Below are 23,772 nucleotides of genomic sequence, written 5' to 3' on the forward strand. Positions count from 1 at the left end.
TGCATTAACTTCTCAACACGGTCTGATCAGAAATTATTCCGTCACAGCCAGACTGAATAGGCTCTTATGTATCTTTTTATACTGACATAATTATAGATCTTTGTGGTTAAATTTTTTCTGATGTTTATCCAGATGTAGAATATATTTACTTCTCCTGACATGGCCTGATTCATAAGTCGCTCTGTTAGAGAAGAATGTGTAATTAATCGGACAAGGTTTTTGAAACCAGGCAAGGTTTGTGGTGAGGTAGGTGACTAGCTAGAGAAGGCTTGAAGCCTCTTGCCAGGAACAGATTCCATTGGCAGCATCCTGTGGACCCCTGGATAGTTTGAAGCTCCTCCTCTGCAGAAACGAGTGGTAAATTTCTTCCACAATAGAGCTGGAAGACAAGGGAAAGAAAACAGTTTTTGCAAACAGTTACTCCACTCATAACACCTGAGGACTGTGCTAAATGTTGCATGATGAGGTTTCATAAATGTCTCTCTCCCATCTGTTAATCAGCTTCTCTGAACAAGCTTGTCTCCAGCACTGCTCTTCTCCATAAATCAAGAGGAGCACCAGTGACCTCAACACCGTAGGTCAGCATCACACAGCGAGGTCACAGAGCAGAGGCTGGTCCATGTTCTCTCCATAAGGATCCGTAACTTGTATCCTGAAAGGTCCCTCCCTTCTGTTGCCTTTAGGTGGTACCTGTTGGTGAGAGGACTGCAGCATCAGAAGACAGTGCGGCTGTGGCAGCAGGAGCTGCCACCACTGAGCAGGAGGATGTTGCTGAAGGTGACAAACCTCAGGGAGAAGAAAAAGAGGCTGATGTGTCTCAGGTAACTCATGTCAGTGCATGGGAGAGTGGGTTAGGAGAATCAAGACAGATTCGGCAGCCTGAGAGAAGCAAGGCCACTGCTGCTCTGTGCCCCCAGGTTCAACCAGCAGCAAGGTTGATGTTCTCTTGGGATGGCTCTAGGAAGGTCTCACACAGGGTATTCTTTCTTCTAAGTCCTTACTTTGGGTTGTGCCTGCATTTGTGTCTCTGTACTCCCCTAGGCTTGTGGAGATAGCACCTATGATGGCCCTGTGAGCAGCATGGACAGCATATTGTTTGGGTTATCCCCCACTTCTGTCTCTCTGTGCTCCTCTGTGGAGATAACATAGAGCATAACAGGGCCTTTTGGAGAAATAGGGAGAGAAACAATTGGATTTTTTCTTATATCCTGGCACCATGTCCTATCAATAGCATTACTTTGTTTCCTGAAAGTCATGGTGGTCAAGCCAGGTATCTGTATCTGGCCTGCTGCCTTTTCCTCTGCAACCTCTGAGGAGCTGGCAAACACCTACTAGAGCAGACCCTATTGCTGGGCTGCCAGTTACCACCTGATTTCATTGCATATTCTATTTCATCTGTGCTTCAGGATACGATGGTCTGGAAGAGGATCAGTGAACATGTTTTTTTTCAGGTTGGGTACTCCAACAAATTTTGTTAAATGTTTTTTTTTACTGGGATTTGTGATTGGTCAGAGGCTATTTAGATTTTTTGCCTTCTCTGCTCCCAGTTACATTGTTGTAAATTTGGAGAGATCCCTTCAGTCAAAGAAATAAGTCATATTTCCTTCTGTCACCTTCTATCACTATTATCCTGGTGACTTCAATTTCAAAATAGAAACATACAGTGACTACTGGAAATGCTGGCTTCACTCAAACCTGCTGAAACTAAAGAGCAGAGTGAAGGAAAAAGATATACTAATTTCCAGGAACACTGAAAATGATGCCCAAGCTACCTGCAGAGAATTTTTATTATTTAGTGCAATAATGCGTAAAGTAGGTTTAGAAGGACTAAGGGGACCAGTGATAACAGGGAGGGGATTATTCCTTGGCATTCTTGCACAAATACTGTTTTCTGTCTTAAGAATTTGTGGTGGAGAAAAAACCAAATTCTCATTCCCATATATGCCCTATGCAATAAACAAACAATAGTGTTTTCCTGCTTGAAATAAAGTAGTAAACTGGTTTGCATTTATTTTCTGAGGGGGATTGTTTTTTGGTTTTCTTCCACCAGGAAAAGGTCAGCAGCATCCCTTCAGTAGTAATAGAGCCAGCATCAAACAACGAGGGGGAGGGAGAAGAACACGAAGTCATCATGAATGAGTCCAAAGATGTCACAACAGAGATGGGCGCTCAGGTCACTGACACTTCTCTCAGTGAAACTTCCCAAGCTGCAAGTGATCAGAAACCTGCTGAAGAAATCCAGGCTGTGCTTTCTCAGGATCAGCCCGTTGCAGCAGAAGATGCAGCTTCAGCAGTGCCACCTGGTTTTCTCTATAAGGTCTGCTTCTCCATTCTTCTTTTAGATACCCCCAGCTTCTGTGGGTGTGTCTTGTCTGCACAAGTAGTGTCATGATTTCTTGAGGGCAAAGGATTCTTAGTTTATCAGCCACGTGCACACAAAAATACATGCAACTACAACTGTAATATAGTGTTGTTGCTTAATAAATAAAGTTTTAGAAGATACATTTTCTGCGTGCTTGTTGCTGTGCATGTCCTTATGTAGCTGTAAGATTCACTGAAGTACAAGAATCCTTGAATCTCACCCAATGACTGATGGAAATTAATATATTGAACAAAAATGCACTGCCACATAGTTAATCAGGAATATTGTTGATATATGCTAATGATATATCTGATATGCTAACAATATATTTGATCCCTAAGGTCCCTTGTAAGCCCAACCATTCTATGATTCTGAGATCATTTTTAAAATGGCTTTTTTTCTGGCCTGAAAATCTGTAGTGGATGTACTGATTCTATTGAAACCCATGGCTACAGTTGATGGTAATGAAGCCAAAATGTCATTCAGTAACTTTAGTAATAATATAAACTCTTAGGGTAATCAAACAGAAAAATTTAATGAGGCATAAGAGAAGTTCTTTCCTTGGCTGGCAAAACCCCCAGGGTTTCCTAGTTCACAAGGTTCTTTGAAAATACTTTTAATTTAGAATCACTGAGCAGCAGAAAAGCACCTTGAGGATGGATGAACTTTACATGCTTCCTACTATAATTTGCATAGTTCAGACTAATTAGTCCCATAGCACTCTCTAAGTATGCCATTCTTTTTGGTCTATTCTCATTGCTCAATATTTTCTGCAAACTTTGTGGATAACAGTAGGGTAAAGGTAAACAGTATCATGCAACTCAAACATGCTGACATAGTTCATCTTTTGTTTTCTTTCCACTGTTGGGTCAGACATAGAGAAGAAGAATGTATGCTTGCCATCTGGTTCTTAATGCCACTTTCTTTCAATTAGACTAGCTGGTTTTTAAGGAGATAAAAACCATTTACTTAAAATGGTCTGTTCACAATGACATGCTGATCTTGCCAATGTTTGAATGCTCACCCCTTTGAAAGGCAGATATTTTTGGCATGCCCATCTGCTCCTAAGTGGCAGTTCCTTCCAGGGCAGTCATTAAGTATGGTTCCCATTACTCACCTCTTTGCTTACCAATGGATACTATATGACTGACTCAAATTTTTATAGATTTTTACAAGAAGAGTAATACAACAGTGGCCACAACAAGAAAATGAGAGAATATAAGTGCCTGAAAATCTTTCTCAATTTTATTTGTAAAATCCTGCCACCTCTCTTGCAGATGTCATAATGATGATGGAGAATGGAAGGAAGTTCCTTACATGGCAGAAGTGATAGTGGCAGGCCTTGTCCAAGAGGCAGGGCTTGTGGGATGTTGCATTATCATCTGTCCTTGAGATCTTGTAATCTTAGGAAAGGATCTTAAGTTTCTTCTGATAGTCTCAGGAAAGGAAACTATTCTTAAGTTTTCTCTGCTTCTGAGGAAATGCATAAAATGAATCAGTGACATGAATGACATGAATCAGTGCCTTTATTATCAATTTATGCCAGATCAAAGGAGGTGATTCTGTTCTTGTGAGATCCTACCTGGAGTGGTGCATACAGTGCTGGTGTCCTCAGCATAAGAAGGACATGGAATTGTTGGAACAAATCCAAAGGAGGGCCACAAGGTTAATAAGAGAACTGGAACAGCTCCACCTCAAACACAGGCTGAGAAAATTGGGGCTGTTAAGCCTGGAGAAGAGAAAGTTCCATGCAGACCTCCTGGCAACCTGCCAGTATCTGAAGGGGACCTACAGGGAAGCTGGAGAGGGAATCTTCATCAGGAACTGTACTTCCTTGTAGGACAAGGAGTAATGGATACAAATTGAAAGAGGGGAAATTTTGAATTAGACATTAGGAAGAAATTTTTACTGTGAGGGTGGTGAGACACTGGAACAGGTTTCCCAGGGAGGTAGTGGGTGCCCCAGCCCTGGCAGTGGTCAAAGCCAGGTTGGATAAGGCCTTGAACAACTAGGGGAAAGTGTCCCTGCCATGGCAGGGGAGATTGGGACCAGATGATCTTTAAGGTCCATTGCAACCTGTTAGCATTCCGTGGTTCTATGATAATTTGAATGTACTTGTCTATAGCCCTATGTTTGCATAATGATGAATTTTTTTTCAATCGAGATTTAACAGATAGTTTTGTTGAGCAAATTTAGATCACATCTATATGTGTGGTGTTATTTTCTTTAGGTTGAAGTTCTACACGATTTCGAGGCAGCTAACAGTGATGAGCTTAATTTAAAACGAGGAGATATTGTGCTAGTGATTCCTTCTGAGACCACAGCTGATCAGGTAAAAACGTGATTCTGGCTTTTGTTGATGTTTTTCTTTGTCTAAACTTTTTTTCTTACAGATAGTTAATGGAAATGTGTATTCAAAATTACATTACTGTAAGAAAACACAAAGATTTTACTTATGCCTTTGTATGTAGTTTGAGACTAAATGGCACAGTTTATTACATCTGAAGTCACAGATACATGTTATTAGCAGGATCTGACCTCTTCATATTTTTAAGGGGTTTTTTTGTGCTACATTGTAGTGGATATTATACTGACACACAGGTACACAAAGATTTCATGAAGAGAATGACCTACAAACTGTTAAATTGTTCTGTATCATCTTGTCAACACTTCAGTAGAATTAATTACATGCTCCCTAAATGTTTAGAGTTTTCATGTGTGATTTGTAGAAATAATGTAAATTCACCCACAGAGAGCACTAAAAATGCACCCAAATTGTGGTGTCCTGTAGCCTAAAAGTCTAGAGATGCTGCTCTGTGTTAGGTGTCTCTGATAAAGATAATTTTGCCCCTTGGAAACCTGAACCTGAATTAAACAACAGTTTAATTTAATTTAAGGCATCTGATTTTGTTCCAACATTGCATTTCAGGTGAATTTTTAAACTCTTGTATTCTATCTTTTAAACTGAATTGCAGTGAAGTATGTTGATTTTGGCTGTTGCTTTAGAAGAGAAGACTGTACTGTGCACTATTAGCACCAGCCACCCCATGGGCACATGTTAGTGCCAGTAAGTAAGTGCCTGTTGGTAAGAAACCTCCCAGCTGATTTGAGGGTTGAGAAGTGGGAGACTGGATCCTGCCTGATCAGGTAGCCAAGAGTTCTGCTCTGGATGAAGAGTATCTCTTCAAATAGGCCTAAATACTAATGTCCTAAGCACATAGGAGTCCTGAGAACTGTCTGAAATCGTTTTGCAGACTGATCCTTTTCAAAGATAGGTAATTATCAGTCCTCTCAGCTGTGCTTTCTTTTAATTCAAGGTACAAATACTTGGCTTTTTTGAGTGGGGCTTTTTTACTTATATCAGAACAAAATATTTATACTACAGTAGGTATATGGCTCTTTTTATTGAAATAAAATCTATTATCCCTACTCAGATTACACTGCCTTACCTCATGGGCAGTTCAACTGATTTAATTGTCAATCTTTGCAGAATAGGACACTAAGGGTAGCAAAATGTGCTCTCTGACTCCAGTCTGGTTTTGCTAGGATATTGGATGTTAAATACATGATAATGCTTGGTGAGTGCATGAAGTATAATTCTTCTAGTGTGCATTGAAATTCCCATTAGCACTAATTGAAGTAAATTGTGTGCAGTGATGGAGAAAATAAACCTTTATGTATTCATGTTTCTGGAGCCATTCTCTTAGTGTATTTATTGGGCATTACATATTTCCCCTTCATGTTTAACATCACCATAAAGCTCAATACCTTCGTCTTTTGCCAGGTACTTTCTTGATTTCTGTAGAGACTTATCTTTGTTATTTTTTATTCTCCTTCAAAACTGACCCGTCTAAAGCTGTAATTCCAATACACCTTTTAACATCAACCTCCATTTGAAGCAAACCAGTCCCCCCAGTGGCTTTTTCCATTAGACTTGTGTTGAAGTTATTATCCAGTAAAACTGTGTATTCCTTTCTACAGTCTATGCTGCCTGTGCTAAACAGCTGCAGTTCCTCTATCTCGTAGATATTCCACATGCTTCAAAAACATGTCCCCATTTAAATGTACACAACCAGTGTTGTAATAAACTGGATCTGCTTTAATGATCTGATTATTTGGGGCTAGACAGCCCCCACCAGCACATGCAGCTACCCCACAATCGTGACTTGATGGTGTATGTGATGATCTGTTCAAGCTATTCAATCTCCATGTGTACTGTCTGTGCAATAATAAAATGGCAACATTAGAAATTCTGTTTGCCATGGCTTTGCTCCATCTTTTAAAGGAAAAAGGTAAGGAGTTTCTTAGTGAGATGAGATCCCAGTATTTTCCAATAAGAAATCTCTCTTTTGTATACTTGGACTGCTGATGATTTGTTGATATTTTGTTTGTCAAGTCCTGGTTTAGGTTTCCAGGAGTTTTTTGAAAAATAATTACATCTTTTCTAGAGATAGTAACTCCTGAGACTGTTCTTTCTTCTGATTGCTGATGAATGCATGAATTGCATGAATGAGAAAAAAAAACTCAGGGGAAAAAAATTAGGATTCAGAACTATTATTCCCCCCTGTAGAACATTAAGTTCAGCCAGGAGTTAGATGGGATAAAGGCTGTACCGTTGCTTGCAGTCACTTTTTCTCACAAAATTGTCGTGTGGCAGAACAGAGAAAATGGTCTGTGTAAAATTAGAGGCTGTTTTTTAACCAAAACACCAAACCTTTTAGCCGTGTTATTCTGAAACATCTTCAGGTCTGAAGCTCATTGTGAGGAATGTGGGGAGACCTGAAATTTAAGAGACTCTGTCTTTTTCTTTGCAGGAGGCTGGCTGGCTGACTGGCATTAAGGAATCGGAGTGGCTTCAGTACAGAGATGTAAATAGTTATAAAGGACTTTTCCCAGAGAACTTCACACGCCATCTGGAGTAGTTCTCCCAGGCAGACAAATGTAGTATGAAGCTCAGACAGTAGGTTTTTAACCTCTCTGAAACACAGGAGCCCATCTTTTTGTGGTTTAAGCTGTTAATGGTTTACAGACTGGTGCCAGACAAAGCTAGTTGAAACATATCAAATGAGCATGAATGCAAACAGTTAAGCTGTAATTGCTGAAGCAGTATACGGGAAAAAAAAATCAGATAAAAATGAAATGTCCTTATTTGTTCACGAGTATGTGGAGACAGATTTGTTTGTGCTTCGTCAGAGCTATGGTGATCCTGTATTTGATCCTTTCCCATGAAATCTGAAATTAGCTTCCTCAATACCAAAACCTTAACTTCTCTGCACTAAGTGTATTGTATTCCGTTGCACTGCAGAAGATTTAATTAATTATCCTGTAGTTATGAGGTCAAACTATTATAAGTTTCATGTGTTTAAAAGATAGTTAACTACTGCAACGTTTTTTCAGTGTTATTTTTGGACATGCATAATATATATACACAAGAACTTTTATGTGTATATATAAGTGCATATGGCTATATATGCATTTTCACGACTTCATTGTAGTTCTTTGGCTGTGTAGTATCATCCAGTACATGCATTGCTCTTTCACTGTCTGGCATTACAGGAAACAGTTTTGCTCAAAGCAAAACGAGCAGCTCCATTGCCAAAACATGATACAATATCTGTGTTTGTAATGTGAAATTTTCATTCTTAGATGATGAATAACATCATGTTCAAAGCCGCTAACCTTTGAGAAGGCATGGCTCGGTCTCCTCTTCCAGCTGCAGTAGTTACAATGAGATAACCTGGAGGGTGGAGTTGTTATGATGCTAATATATACTTTTTTATTTAATTGGCTGAATACCATTTTCAAAAAGAAACAGAACTAATCTCTGAGAGTAAATGAACACAATATATTTTCACTATATGTATTTATGCAGCATACCTTCACAGAACCTTTTAAAGTAAGATGATATATAATGTATCCTGTATCAAAAAGTCATCTGTAACTTATGTTTTCCAGTGCTGTGTCATTAAAAATAAACCTTTGGTCCAAAGAAGCTGTTTCGTCTGTGGTGCTTTTGAAGTTTTGTAAGAAGTTCATGTAATTTATACATTGCATTCTATAATCTAATCTTAATTTAATACCTCTTTCTCCAAAGGAATACAGCATAACAGGTACAACATCTAAATTCTTGCTCTCAACCCGAGTTGTGGCCAGAGTTCCAAAAGGTCTGAAACCCAGCTGAGCATCTCTCTGCTGCTCTTCCTGTTCCTGACTCTGACCACCAGCTAATATCTGTCCACTGAGAAAGGGAGTTTGTCTGTATTTAACCATCATTTAGCAGAAGATTTCTACCTCTTAGTAATTTTTCACTTGTCCACTTTCTTTTCATGTGGAAAGCAAGTTCTCCACAAATCTGCTCCATTGTGTTTGCTGAGGCATGGAAGCTGCAAATATTTAAGAACATCTATATTTTCCTATGAATTCAATTATTTTTCATTTATACGTTGGTCATCTTGTTTGCAAACAATATCTATTTCCACTCCATTTCTAATTTGCTAAATCTCAGTTGGAGAAATAGGGGGTTTGTGCCTCTTGAAGAAGAGAAGAGTTGATTTTTTTCTCTGTTTTTCAGGATCTCTCTCAGTAGGTTTTAAAGTCCAGTGATAGCTGTGTTTTGTGAAGAAGCTGGATGGGTCAGTTGTGACAGCTGGGATTTTGGATTTGAAATATCCATTGAGTAAGGAGGCTACAGGAAAGCACTCTGGTTTTCTGTTCATTCCTTCAGCAGGTTTGATCTAGGGCCAAGAATCTCTTCAAGGACAAAACTTGCTTTTGGTCTGTTAGTTACAATAATAAATTCCAGACTCCAGCACACCATTTTGTGATGATCATAATGACCTATTGCACTTGGTTTACAGTGATACTCATGATAACCTCCAGGCCAGTTTCTTGCTTAGCTGCATCTCAACACTTGCATTTCAGTAATGGCTGCCCTACATATCACTGGGAAAGCCCAGCACTGGACAATGGAACTTCAGTTCCTCTGTGGACACTGTGTCACCACCTCTTTGAAAGGGACCAACTATCAAGTGAGACCATTATGTGTGACAGTCCCAACCCTATGATTATGTCATTATGATCAGCCCGAAGCTTTACTATGATCAGCAAAAAGTATTCTTTTACTAGGTGTGCATTGCTTGCAGTTACTGCTATTAGGGGCCCTCTTGGTTTTAGAAGAATTGACATCAAACACCCTTGGTCTTCCAATCTCCTTGGTACAGCACAATGTGCCAGATTCACAGAGGGTTTTCAAGTATACTTAGGATTGCACATAGATAGGAAAAGTGTCTGGTGTACAGCAAAGAGCTTTCATTGTACTATTATTATTTGTTGGCAACAGGATGTGCTGGTAATGTTTCCAAAGCCGTGGTATTGCTTGTGATTTGTCATTTAAATGCTGCAGGTTACTGTGTATGTGGCATACCATTCTGACATTGAATATGTCTTCACATCTCACACACACAACCCAGAGCCACAAGTGTCTGCAAGACAGGATGAGGAAAATTATTGTCTTTAAAATTCTTCACAAAATTCCCTATACTAGGATGATACTCTCTTATGTCTGCAGCTCCTGAGGTGAGTCTTGTGCAGTAAGTGTATTTCTCTGTGATGTATAAAACTTTATTCTAGGGCAAGCAAGGGAAATACTTTCCAGGATGTACTGCTGTTACATACATGATACACTTGTGTTACACTGCATTAACTTGAGTTACACTCTGCCTGAAATTATATCAGCCCAAAATTATTTCTGCCTTTACTTGGATTTTTTTGATTTACAAACAGTGTTGCACTTGGCAAATTACTGAATTTTGTGTTTTCAGAGTGATTGTAAAACTCAGCATATCTTGGTTTCTCTAAAGGCTTATTTGCCTAAGAGAGCATACACTAGTAACCTTTCTGAACAGGTGTAATTTATAATTCTACATAAAATAAATCTTTGAAAGATTTAGGGATCTAATCTCCTGATCCTACGGACTGATTATTCATGGTGTGGTCTTGAAAAATAGACAAAGTAATGAAGATAGAAAAACATGTTGTGTGAGTGAACAAATGAATTGTGTATTTGCAGCTCATCTATCAGTTTTACAGCCTTTCATGAATAATGAAAACTGTGTAAGCTGAACAACACCTCTGTCCATTCTCTCCTCTTCCTCTCCCTACCTTGTTTCCTTCCTCTGGGCATCTGTCCCTGCCACAGAAGAAGGAGGGGAGGATGAGGGGTACGGTCCTGCTCAGATTGCATGGCATTCAATTCCAGGATGCTCTGATTACTGATGCCCTAATGTCAGAAAGATGTTAAATAAATCAAAGTCTCATTAAGCTCATTCTTAACAAAAATTTTATAGTGTCTTGCTGTCACAGGGAAAAGGGCATCAAAAGAAAGCCACTGTGATGGGTAGTTTAGATGGATGGGGTTGTGAAGGGACAACCATTGGCTGAAGGACACTTTATAAGGCTTTCCCTTATGCTATGTGCAGGTAAAGCATGAGCAAGTAGCAGGCATCAAAAACACCACAGTTTGCTGCTTGAAGTACAAAATCATAATTTATTGTTAGTTTTTAAAGAAGATTTGAAAGATCTATCTTTTCCCAGCTGCAAGGTCACTGGAGCAAATCTGTCTTCCTCCTCACTACTCTTTAACTTTTAACCCTTTTATCCCAACAGTCTTCTTCCATGTGATTTTAGCTCTGATGCTTTGTACACCGTATCTCTGCCAGCATTTCAACTATATCTTTCCCTCTTTTCACTCTGGCCTGTTTAATCAGCACAGAAACATCGTATAGGGAAAAATGCAGCACTTTCCAAATGGTTTCTCCTGTAACCAACAGGAAGACCTCTTAATTAGCATTAATTTGCAAAAGCTGAAATTATCCATAAGAGGGTTGTGCTGCATATTCAGATGCTTAATAGCAGTTAAAGGAAATTTTAGTGAAAGAAAATACCCAGACAGGAGTAGAAGTAGCACTCTGTGTGTGTGAGGGTTTCTATCCAGCCACAGGCACTGAATGCAATGCAGGTAACAACAAAGTACTGTGCAGCCACCAAAACTTGAGTCTTCAGGAGCCAGTGGTACTCACATCTGCTGAAGACAGTCAACAAATGCAAAGTCCTCTATGTCCTCAGACTGGTTTCAGAGGAGAAAAGAGCCTGGGGTTTCTTTTGGTGCTATCAGAGCATAGGCTTTGGTGTGAACCAGATAAAACCCCTGGTCACTAATAGTGCCTTTATATTTGCCTAGACAGACTGCTTGAGGTATGAGGTATAATTGGACAAAGAACATCAAAGCCCTGGAAAGGTAAGTAGTTGTATACTTAAATTATTAAGTTTCCAAGGTACATGCTGCAAAGGTGAAGGTTAAGATAGTCCAGATTTGCAAACTTAATGTATAAGAAAGTCAACATCTCTGTGTTAAAGTTTTTTAAATTAAACATATTGAGCTGCAATGGAAGGAGGGATCTGGCTATATGTCAGTGAATGAGTAAAGAAACAAAACACGTAATTTTGAAGAATTAACTGTGCAGGTTAACACATAATTGCCAAATGATAATGTGTACTTTGGTTGCATGTCCTGGTGTTTGGTAGCACGTTCTACAGGCTTCTGTGAGAAGCTGCTGGAAGCTTCCTTCATGTTCAGCAGAGCCAGTCCCAGGTTGCTCCAAAGGGAGACATGCCACTGGTCAAGACTGGCCCAGTTGGAAATGGAGGTAGCAACTCTGTAATAACAGATTTAAGAAGAGAAACGTTATTGCACAGTTGTAATTGTGGCCAGAGAAGAGTAGAGTGACAATATGGGAGAGGAAAAACTCTGCAGACACCCAGGTCAGTGGAGAAGGAGGGGGAGGAGGTGCTCCAGGCACCAAAACTGGGATTCCACTGTATACTCTGGTGCAGACCATGGGGAAGCAGCTGTGCCCCTGTAGCCCATGGAGGACCAAGGGGATGCAGAGATCCACCCACAGCCCGTGGGGCAGCCCTTGCCAGAGCAGGTGGATGCCTCAGAGGAGGCTGTGACCCCATAGGAGGCCCATGGAGAGAGAAGCCCACTCTGGAGTAGCCTGTCCTTGAAGAACTGCACCCCGTGGAAGAGTGACCCGTGCTGCAGCAGTTTGGCAAGGACTGTTGCCTGTGGGATGGGCTCACATTGCAGCACAGGGAGCTGCTGCCCAGGAGATGGACTCATGCTGGAGAAGCTCTTGGAGAACTGTCTCCTGTGGAAGGAATCCCACGGTGGAGCAGGGGAAGAACTTCTCTTCCAGAGCAGCAGATGAAACCACAGGTGATGAACTGACCATAAACCCACACTCCCTGTCTCCCTGCCCCACTGGGGAAGGAGGTAGAGCTGGGAAGGAGAGGGGTGTGGGAGGAAGGTGTTTTTAAGGTTCTGTTTTACTTCTCTGATTTTATTTAGTAATAAATTTAATTCAAATCTCTATGCTGAGCCTTTTTCGTGCATGGCCATATTTAGTGAGTGATCTCTCCCAATTTTTATCTCAAGCCATGAGATAAATTTGATAAACTTTGTTAAATTTTTCTGTTAAATTTTCTCTCCCCTGTCCAGTTTGTGGAGGGGAGTGAGAGAGCATCTTTGGTGGGTGCCTGGCATCCAGCCAGCCTCCACTACACAAGGACATGCAAAATTAATTCTCTGAGTGGGTAAAATCTGGCAGTCCTGTCATGGTTCTGTACTCCCAAGGTGTCATAGAGATATACACAAAAGTGGAAGTTCTCCATAGTCTTTGGCAGAAATTCAGAACCCTGCATTTTAATTCTGTAAGATGTTTCAGGTGAGAGGCTGTGCAAATGCTGTGGACCTTTGCATATATCCTAGCCCAAGAAAGAATATCACATTACTGTTCACCTAAGAAGAGCTCATGCAAATTTAAAAGACAGATGTTAAACAGCTTTGTTTTAAAATCTCAGAGTAGGAACTCTTAGAATCCATCCATGCCTATGGTTTACACAGCTATTCACAATGGGCTTCTGAGAGTTTTAGTCCTTTATACCCAGCAGAGGGTGGTAGATGCTAGAATTTGCATTTGCCAAATTAACTGTCATTTGGCTCAATCTTCAGCTAGGAGTTTTTTCATTAATATCTCTCGTTATCTGAAGTTGGCTAATGTCTGCAGCCACACACAGCAATTTCAGTGCCCATACCAGAACAAAAATCAGTTCTATGCATGCTAGCTGGCTAGTTCAATCTGCAGGCACACAAAGACAGAAAATTACTTTATCAAGCTGCAGCTCAAGTCACTAGAGCAATGTATCCTTGTATCTCATAAATGTTAAAACATGTTGTATACCAAACATGGTAAATCTGCACCAAATAATAAGTTATTCAGCTAGTTCAATTCAAAGTGACAATGTTGGTTTAAGAGAAAAAATCCTTTTACATGCTAATTCTGCTTAAAATAATTTTGTAGTCTACCTGTGGTTAAGGAAATAGCTAAATTATTAATTGCAGGAAAATATTTTAAAACCATCAAGAAAAGTTATCTTTCAGGATTATATAACATGTCCTGCCATTGCAAAAGGTCCTAGGAATATTTAAAATACGCTTAAGTGCCCAAGGGCTGCATTGCTCTGCATTTTACACAAAGGATGGAAAGACCAAGAGAGGGCATAAAAGCCAGCAGAGACCTCCCAAAAATATCCTTAGAGGCCGTTTCCCAAAGGAATGCCTCTCTGGATGCTTGTGCTAGTCTTCTGCTCAGCAAAGCCCATCATCATCCTTAGCCTCATTGTGACAGCTCCACAACCATGTATCTCCATTTCCTCCTAGCTCACAACCCCCATGCTGGAGCCTCAGTGCTGCTGTCCTGACAGCCATCCTAGCCAGCCTGGCCTCTCCAAGCTAAGAAAAGCAGTGATGCTGAGACTGGTAGGAAGACGGAATTCTGAAATCGTATTTCCAGATGGCTTCCCTTAAGGTTGTGATGCCTGGCAGCAGTTCCCTCTGCTCTGCATCCACCCTGGAAAGATTGGTAGGGAGTGGGCAGCAAGTTTTATCAGCATGGGAAAGAATAGACTGATGAAGAAACTTGTTTTCATTGTTAAACACTCTTAGCAGAGCTTAGCAGGTTTAGTTTACAACTTCCTACTTTTTTTTTTGACAGATTTAAAACTCGCCCTAAGAAAATGATAGGGGAATGAGTTTGAAGTTTAATGTAATTATGTTTCTCATCATGAATGATCAGATGAAAACAACTGCTTTATATCTTTTCTTTATCTATTCAAAGATTTTACTCTTTAGAAATGACCTTCTTTTTAGCAAACCCTCTCACCCTATGAAACTACTGAAAGATTTATTTGTGTGGTCAGTTGCTTTAAGTCCATTACCAAATGGTCACAAAATGCAAAGGCTCTGGAGGTAGATGTGGGTGTGACACCTTAGCAAATGCTGTGATAGTTTCTCATTAACATGACAGATTTCCAAACTGAGTTATTTTCTTTCATCCAGTTTGAATGCTTGAAGACTGCAGAGGTTTATGCTCACTTTGAAGAGGATAGAGTTAAGTATCTTTGCTTTCAGTGCTGATAGAGAAGCTGGCAGTGATGTTATAGTCGTGATTGCTCAAGGCTGTTAATGTGCCCAGGTTAACACAGGATGCCTCTGTCTTTCCCTGTAACTATGAAAGTGACTAGAGAGATGTGCATATGCTCTTGGTACACCTTTACATATGCTTTAAGGTGTAATTATATTTTTCCTATATCAAAGTGATTAAGTAGTGCCTGCACTGATCAGATATTTTGCTTTAGTCCTGCTCTCCTATTGATTTTATCATTCAATGAAAATAGGGTTTTCCTTATGTTCAATGTGACCCTTTCTCATTAGCCTACTAGATACAATTTCATTAGTAATACTCCAGGCAGGAACCACACTGCTCTCCAAACAAAACAAAGGACCAACTTTCTTAAATAAAATACCCCAAGTCATAAAAGGAAAATTAACCAGGAAATTAGTTGAGTTATTGTGATTGCTGTCATGGCTATGTCTGTCTGTGAGTGACCCATTGCTCTGTTTGGTGCTTCAGAAGTAATCTCTGTGAAACCATCCCTACCTCTTGGGAGTTATGCTCCCAGTCAATAAGCAACACAGATGAAGATTAGGAAAAGGGTGAAGAATTATTCTTTTTTTCGAGTGTGGAACTTCAACGCAGAGAAGTTTCTGGCTGGGCATCATCAAGCCCAGCAGAGCTCACTGCAGCCTTCTCCACCACTGCAAATCTGAGATTTTGCAACTGACCTGAGATTAGGCAGAGAAGGAGAGGGGGCTGAGGTCAGGCTCCAGCAGCAGTCTTTCACCTGCCTCTTCATGGGAATGCCTGTGCCAGCAGGGAGGAAACAGCCGGATCATGAAGCCCTTCCTCAGGAGGAGGGAGATGTTTGGAGAAACATCTCTATTCAATACATGATGAGACCAGAGCTACATAGCATGTATGACCCTCCCCCGCCATTGATTTACTGTAAAATTGTAAAAAAACCTTGACTTGTCAAAACTGTACCACCACTCACTAAAACACAACTGGTGTCTTCACTGATTGTGTCCCAGACCTTGGGTGGTGCAGGAGTTTTATTGGGATGGGGTGAAGGCATGCCACTAATTGTGTTATGCTTTATATGATAAGATGGGAGGAGTATTAGCCACCTGGAGCTAATTCTCCCTGCCCATGACTGAGAGGCCGTATGCACAGGAATAAGTGTGGAAAAAGAGAAGACCCTGGGCACAAAGTATTTCTCCCAGGATATAAGGACGTTGTTCCTATTTTTATTTATGATTTCCTACTCAAGTCCTACTACACTGAACACCTCACCTCTGTTATGTCATCACACAATATCAGAGTAAGCTGCAAGCTATGTTAAGTATGTTAGAAAATGCCTAAGCTAGCTGTCTAAACACATATATGGCTGAGCACTCACAATCTCAGGCAGCACAAGCAAAGGCCAGAGGACAGGGAGGAGGAGATGCTCATACAAAGGTACACGTAGCCAGTTTGAGTTTGGGAAACCAGGTTTGATGGCTGGATGCCAGGAGAATAAAGTACATCTCTGCCCAGTAAGACCTGTGTGGGTGCTCCCCAGCTCTCAAAAACTTGTTCCTCAGTCACTTCTCTGTTGTTATCCAGAGGAGTATTGAGGGGGCTCAGAAATAGCCATACCCTGGCACAGAGAGGCAAAGCAGAGAAAGATGCAGGTGCCTGACAGGCAGAACAACAGCACAGTGACTTGTTCTGGTTAGACTCTTCCAGGTACAGGCAGCACTTGTGAACGACATCACCAAGTTTTCACATCAACACGGGCCTCTCTGTCTTTTTTTTAGCAAGAAATTAAGCTAACATGATTTAAAAATCACTTGTCTCTTCATCAATTCATTTGCTTTTTTTGAAGGGTCAAGGTATATATCTGGGGTATTTTTGTCTCATCAGAGTTCAATCAGGAGATGTTGATCCCAGCACCTCTGAACTTCCTTTCCTGAGGAGCCACAGCAGAACTAGGTAAAATTACAGCTTCTTTAAAACCTCTCAGTCTTGTCTCTGGTCTTGTAAGTATATGGTATTTATTAGCTATTCTTAAGGGTGTCAGAATATATTTCTTATTGGATTTATATCACACTTCCATTGTCACCCAGCCTTGTACATTTTAATATCCACCATGTCCTAATACACAAGTCCCAAATTGAAATTACACTTGGCAGATAATTTGTGCACAAATACCTTGATTACCCTGTGTGATGGCTGAGAAATGTGTGCAATATAAGCCAAAAGGTGGAGAAAAGTTTTTGTGTTTCTCTTCCTCCTCATATTGTGCAGCACTCTCTGTCTTTACCAGCAGAAGCACAGAGTAAAGGTCAGACTCTCTTCCTCATGGATGGGGTTCCTGTTATTTGAGGATGCCTCCTTGAAGCCAGCGATGGGGATTTCTTAATGCAGCTTCATCACTGCTGCATTCTCTCTGCTCTCCCTCCAGGTGTGTTCTGGGTCCTTCACCTGTTCTGGAGCCAGCCTCCATCACACAGCCCAGTCAGTCCCAGAGGACACTGTCAAGTTTATCTGCAAAGTAACTGGTGGTCACAGTTCACCTACATCCACTGGTACCAAATGTCACCTGGGACCCCCTCTATATACACAGAGATTGGTCTGTATCACCCTTTCTGGGTCTAATATTAATTAGAATCATAGATTTCCTCCAAAAGAAGCATCTACCCACACAGATGCTGCTGGTGCATGAGCTGGGCAACCAACTCAGCAAGTGTTATCACTCACTGCATGGTGTGGGACTGCACCCACAACCATTCCCTCAACCTCTGTCATTTACTGCAGCTGTAATGTGTTTGCAGAAGAATCATCACAAAATGCCATTAACTTTTTGCATGGAGACACGGCAGCTGCTTTGTCTAGACATGGGAAAACAGCAGTCAAAAATGTCAGGAAGTGCTTGATAGGGAACTGGAGACATCCAAGGTGGGGAAAAGGAGGAAGGGAGGAGAGCAATCCTAAATGACTAAGAGGAAAGAGGGAATTTTAGATGAAATTGCTGATTTTACATGTCCCATGGCAACTTCCAAGTTTTAGCCCAGGATAAGCAACTTTACAGATGCAAACCCCAGAGAAATGGAAAAAGAAATTGATGTCCAGGAGTGAATTAGAAATGGCAGAGTAAATGCTGGAGAATCCTTATGAGAGAAACCCACTTCTAACTGAGAGTCTTTCCCAAATTATCTTCAGTTGAAGACCTGGGCAGGAGACAGAGGGGACTGCACACCTGGGATTTCCAAGGGGCCATTCCAGGAGCCACATAGCTCTGTCTGCTGCAGCCTCCTCTTACTGCTCCAAAATAATTCCACACAAGTGCAGTTTTCCCAACAGTTAATGAGAAGTATCTTACAAAGTATCCAACTTTGCAGGATGCTGTCTGTCCCTCCCTAGGTTGTTGACTCCTCTCTCTGAGGCTGTGGAGTGATGTGAGGTAAGACACACAATTAATAGGCAGCTGGGAGAAGCTGCTAAGCTGTGATATATTTATCAGATAAAAGCCAAGTACAAACAAGACCTATTCACAGAAATATGGAACTTAAATATACATAGTTAGCAGACTCATAAGAAGCCCCCTTGGACCTTGAATAAATCAAACAAACTCAAATAAATTTGGGACGTGAATTAGGAAGTGTGGGAATTACTTCATTATGCTGGGAAAATTGTATCCTGTGTAAGCAATTTGTTTCTACTTTAAAAACTAAGAACCCCAATAGCAACAGTGTAACAGTAAATTGTCATTATACATTTTTTTAGATTATCTGGGTGAGGAAGCAGTGGAGATGTGAGATAGCCATGTAAGACTGCTGTTCATTAGCAGGTTTTCATATCTCTGTGTCAACCTTTTTATTTTAAAAGAAGTTCTGGTTTGTTTAATTAATGCTGATATGAAAATACTTAGGCCCATGTGCTTCATTTGGCTTTGGAAGGGCCAATCACCTGTTGAATAGTTTTAATCACTATTTTTATTAAAAACTCTAGTGGTCTGCAACAATAAACTACACTAGATGCATAGAAAGCATTTTCTAAAAGGGGCCCTTTTGCTCATTTCAGAACATAAGAACATGGAAGTGAGTGTATTAATGCTGATGACATGCCATACAAGTTTATACTACAAAACACCTCCATTTAAGCTAGAGAGCTACACTCACATTTCAGCTTGCTAAAATCTGTAAGGGTGCCAAGACCATGGGAAAAGCCTGACTATGAAGACCGTGGCCTTGATAGGCAGAGATAAATCCCACCTATTGAGTAATGTGAAAACCAGAAGCTGTAGGGTCAGGTAGTGGAAGATTATTGCTGGTCAGGCATACTTTTTATGTATATTTATGATTTTTTAATTATTGGAGTAATCAGTAAAAGTTTGAAAACACTGGGACTTTTTTTGCTGTATTGGATAACTCCAAACAATGACTGTAGGAAGAGGGATTTCTGGTAGAAGCTATATTACAGGATCCTATGTGATGTTCAATGTTCAAAATAAATAGGACGAATTGTTAAAAGAAGAATTTTGGAGGTATCATCATGAGATGAAAAATCATCTACAGAACCTTGGTCTGTAAGAGAGGTAAGAAATTAAGCTGATCTCTGTCTAGTACCTTATCTGGTATCTTATCTTGAAGAACAAGGCTCACAGTGTAACAAGCAAAGGAGAAAAAAAAGGTGACTCTACTCATCATCCAGATAAATTCCTTGTGGAAATAAAAAAAGAAGGAAAAAAGAAATTTTTCTCAGTAGTGAGCTCTCTTCTTACAAGGATGGGTTTTGGAGATGAGTGGTTTTTTGGGTTTGGGGCAGAGGGAGAGGTTGTCTGTTTGTTTGGTTTGTTTCCCTTCTGTTTGAGAGTTAAGAGGAAATGGCTCATGCATCATTATTTAACTTGTAGCTGGCACAGCCTCATTGGATGGTTTTCTGCCACTCAGATCTGCTTCACCCCCTCTTGAGGCTGACCCTGACCCTGTGCCCTGTGTAAGGAAGCCTTAAGAAGAGCAGTGATGATGTGGTTGCTCAGCACTTTCTTCCTGACAACTGTTTTTTCTTGTATGTGCCCTGCTCATCCTGCTTCCTGCACATCCACCAGTGGAAAAGTGGGAAATGCTCTCTTATGTCAGCTTCTCTATTTTTTCTCTTTCATTGCCACAGGTGGCTCTGCACAGGACTTGCAGCAAACCCCTGTATCCATCACCAAGCCAGAAGGCGAAACAGTGATAATCAACTGCCATGTCTCCAGTCCTGATTTTAGAAAAGTTTTTATTCACTGGTACCAAAAGAAGGTCGATGGAGTTCCCAAGCGTGTTGCCTACATGTCCTCCAAGCTTTTCCTTGAAAATCAGTCTGATAAGGGGAAGTTTACTGTTGAGAAGGATCCCAGCAAATCTGTCTTCATCCTGACAGTGAGCAAAGTAACGCCACAAGACTCTGCCACCTACTACTGTGCCAGTTGGGATGCACAGTAGTAGAAAGCCACAGGGGACCTGCACAAAGACATGCCCTGCTTTCCAGATAAGAACCTCAAGTGTCTGACAACACGCAGGAGCGCTGCCACCCTACTCTTCCCAAAAGCTTTGAATCAGATTGCACAGACAGCCAGACACAAAGGATGCTGCTGAGCACTACGGCCAGTACCTGCAGACCTGTTATTTCACTTTGCAAGCAAAAATGGCATTTTTGGGGTCAGGATGGATTACCTCTGAGTGGGTTTATAAGAGGACAGGTTTGGCTAAAAGCAGGGTCCTGCTAAAAGCAGGAAAAATCTTTCTATTCCCACTACCCTTCAAGCTACATCTTTGGAATAAAACCCCAGATCTGTCATTTAGGTGGCAGAATAGAAGGTTATAAGTGAAAATAAACTTGAAGCACCAGTCAAGAATGCAGATGCAATATACCCATTTTATACTTCTCTGTCACTTGAGAATCTGGTTTTATTTTCTCTTTCCTTTCTGTCTGGAGTTGATCAAATTTTCATTTAGGTTAAAACTTAAGTCTCCTAATTGACTTCAGTGGGGTTTCTCATCCAGCATAGCAAGACTGCAGCTACAGAGCAGATGTTTTTATTTTTGCAAACAGAAGGATATTCCTTTGAGTTATTTCAGCTCTTTCTGTTTATGGACAAATGACATATAGATAAAGTCACAGGACCATTGTGTTCCTATCCCAAAGGATCCAGTATTGCCAGTCTCCAGCATGGGGTCTCCAGAGCACACCGAGCACTGAGGACCAGTTGCATTTCACAGGAGATTGTAAGATCAGATTCCTGGCACAACTGTAGGATAGCAGTTGCTGAATCTGTGTGAAAATTCTTGGGGAAAAAAAACAACAACAAACTGGCTAACATAAGTAAAATGACATGACAACAGGAAAAGGGGAATTGGTTTAGTTTTCTTTTCAAGGGAACAAGAACTGGCCTTGCATCTGAAAAATTACTTTGAATTACACAAAATAATTTCTATATTTTGCTTGACCTAATTGTCTTTATTTTAAACTAGGCCTATAGGAGTTGCAAAACATTTGTGTTTCTTTGCATTGTGATTCTTACCAGCATTTGGAGAAGCTGCTCTGAGGTGTAGCATCTCACCTTACCTGTGACAAGAAACATTCACAAACACAACAATCCTGCTTTTGAGCTCCCAAATGTCTGCTGTGTATTTTCCTGGTCTTCAATATTCAATCTGTGTCATTAGCAGTAATTCCACACCCCTCCAATTCATTTAGCTCCATGATTTGAGTTTTATTATTTTATGTTTTACTGGCAGCCAACCTGAGGAAAAATCCATTTCCTTGGCCAAGGAAAAGTCCAGGCATTGCTTAGAAGCTTTCAACTAGTCGAACAAAGTGGTAAAATTTGCTTCAGACTACAAAATTACTTTATAGATGAGTTAAGGTAATTGGAAGGGGGAGGGAGGGAAAGAGGGAGAGGTTTGTGCCACTTGTGTAAAGCTATAATCTGTTAATTTAGCAGGGTTCAATCAGTTTATCTCAAAAAAACACCTGCCAGGACAACGTCTCCAAAGGCCCATGTGAGTCATTTCCTTTCCTCAGTTGCTGCAATCTGCCCCTGCTGGGAGTGCTGCTAACTTCCTCCTGAGGGCAGTCACAAGCAGGAGCCCTCAGGATGCTGCTGCTTCCTCTCCTGGCCCTGGCTGCAGCCTGGTCTCCTTTGTATGTTCCCTTTGTCACCGTGACACAGGGCAGTGCAATGAAACATGTGGGTGAATGAACAGCAAGCTGAGAGGGTTTGTTCTGTTTTCTCTCTTTTTTTTCTAGATGGACAAGCACAAGCACTTCTAGAGCAGAGAGAAGTGTCCATTACCAGAGGGCACAAGACAAGTACATCCATGGACTGTATAGCTGAGGGTATTCCTGGCTTCCAGTATGCAGACACACATTGGTGCCGACACACTCCCACCAAAGCCCCAGAACGGTTCTGTGCATTGGAGCCCGTGCAGTTTCTTACCATGACAGTTCCTATAGCAACAAGTATTCTTCTTCAAAGAAAGGTACAAATGTCTGCACTTTGACAATCAATGCCATCAACTCCGATGATGAAGGTACCTACTACTGTGCCTACTGGCATTTCCACACAGCTAGCAGGTGCAGAAAGCTGCCCGTGCCCTGAGGAGCAGGCTTTCTGTCAAACACAGAGAATCATAATTGCACTTTCCTGCCTCTAAAACACCCCAACACTTTTATGCTGAGTATGTTTACATGAGTATCATACAAGGAGAAAAGCAAAGATGTGCTACAACTTAGGTGGTATAATGCTCTGTGCTGGGAAAAATCACTCCTGTGAGTGATGGCATTACAGCTAAATTATATAGTAACACAGGTCATCTCTGAAAAATACAGACTTTCCCAAATACACTCTGAGAAAGCAAAAGTGAAGCAATATTGGGGAGGGAGCATAGAAGAAGGATATTTGCATTTCAGATCTAGCCTGGGAGACTTCAAATACAGGTGATGGTGGAGACACAGGTGATACTCACCAGCAGGGACTCCCATCTTAATGGTTACCATGAAAATTACTTTCGTAGGCAAGGATCTATTACACTGGGCAACACCTGAAAAGACTGTTCCAAGAAAGAGTTGTGAAGACCATTTACAAGGAGAAGCTGCAGATTAAACCAAGGAACATATAGAAATGGTGATACAGCACTGCTCAGACAGACAACTGTGAGGAGAGCTGCAGTGAAATGTCATGTGGCAAGGATATTCACAACCCCCTGTCCATGTGAATTCTTTTTTTATTCTTTCATTGTAGATATATCTGCACTACAGGACCTGACACAAACTCACGTATTCATCACAACAACAACAGAAGAATACTAACTTTCTATACTAATTGTAACATGGGATTTATTTGTGTACAGTGTGGTTGACAAAGACCTAAAAAAGATCTGGGGGATTCTCTCTCTGGGTCAGAAAATGTGAAATTTTTCTCAGGGAGGAGCAAGATGTATGATGGCTGTTGCTCAAGGGACCATTTGCTATAAAGTCTTTGAGGGACACATTTTCAGCCTTTGAAATAAGGGAAAGTACAAGAAACAAGCAAGAACCAGCAAATATCTGTCTGGTAGAAATGCATGCTTCACTCTGGTTTTGCCACAGCCACTGGGGCTGTCTTGCAATAGAGCCACCAGCTGTATTTTTCCTATGTGGCGCTACAAGCCCATTATCAAGGAAGGCAGTCACTCACACAGAGGTGCAACCACCTCGCTGAAGACAAGACACTACTGCCAGAGGAACTCCTTACTTCATGCAACAACATGAGAGAGTTAAAAGAGTACAAAGATCTTCAAAAGAAATGTGTCATGGCTAGTCAGTGCAATCAAATGTTTACACGGCATTTTATGTATCTGTAGTTCTTGATGCACAGTGGAATTA

At 40.9% G+C, this 23,772-nt stretch overlaps 2 protein-coding genes and 1 gene segment (V, D, J or C); all 3 read left to right on the forward strand.

Moving 5' to 3' along the window:
* The window catches only part of AMPH (amphiphysin), a 126,150-nt gene extending 117,796 nt beyond the window's left edge, over positions 1-8,354 (forward strand). For both annotated transcript variants that reach the window (XM_088167845.1, XM_014892605.2), the window contains 4 exons: positions 684-821; positions 2,051-2,317; positions 4,593-4,694; positions 7,177-8,354. In XM_088167845.1, the coding sequence (XP_088023971.1) occupies positions 684-821; positions 2,051-2,317; positions 4,593-4,694; positions 7,177-7,284 (615 nt within the window). In that variant the 3' untranslated portion in view covers positions 7,285-8,354. The remainder of the gene's footprint in view (positions 1-683; positions 822-2,050; positions 2,318-4,592; positions 4,695-7,176) is intronic.
* Positions 8,355-11,616: 3,262 nt separating this feature from the next.
* LOC106863222 (T-cell receptor gamma chain V region V108B-like) lies at positions 11,617-20,348 on the forward strand. The segment is given in 3 exon segments: positions 11,617-11,657; positions 17,327-17,379; positions 20,035-20,348. Coding segments are annotated over 3 exon segments (408 nt in total).
* A 1,655-nt stretch (positions 20,349-22,003) lies between these two features.
* The window catches only part of TARP (TCR gamma alternate reading frame protein), a 119,957-nt gene continuing 118,188 nt past the window's right edge, over positions 22,004-23,772 (forward strand). Inside the window, 3 exon segments of the mRNA XM_088167855.1 lie at positions 22,004-22,046; positions 22,156-22,311; positions 22,314-22,464. Coding sequence (XP_088023981.1) covers positions 22,004-22,046; positions 22,156-22,311; positions 22,314-22,464 — 350 coding nt within the window.

Source organism: Sturnus vulgaris, chromosome 1 (assembly GCF_052056855.1).
Source record: "Sturnus vulgaris isolate bStuVul1 chromosome 1, bStuVul1.hap1, whole genome shotgun sequence".
Classification (NCBI taxonomy): Eukaryota; Metazoa; Chordata; class Aves; order Passeriformes; family Sturnidae; genus Sturnus; species Sturnus vulgaris.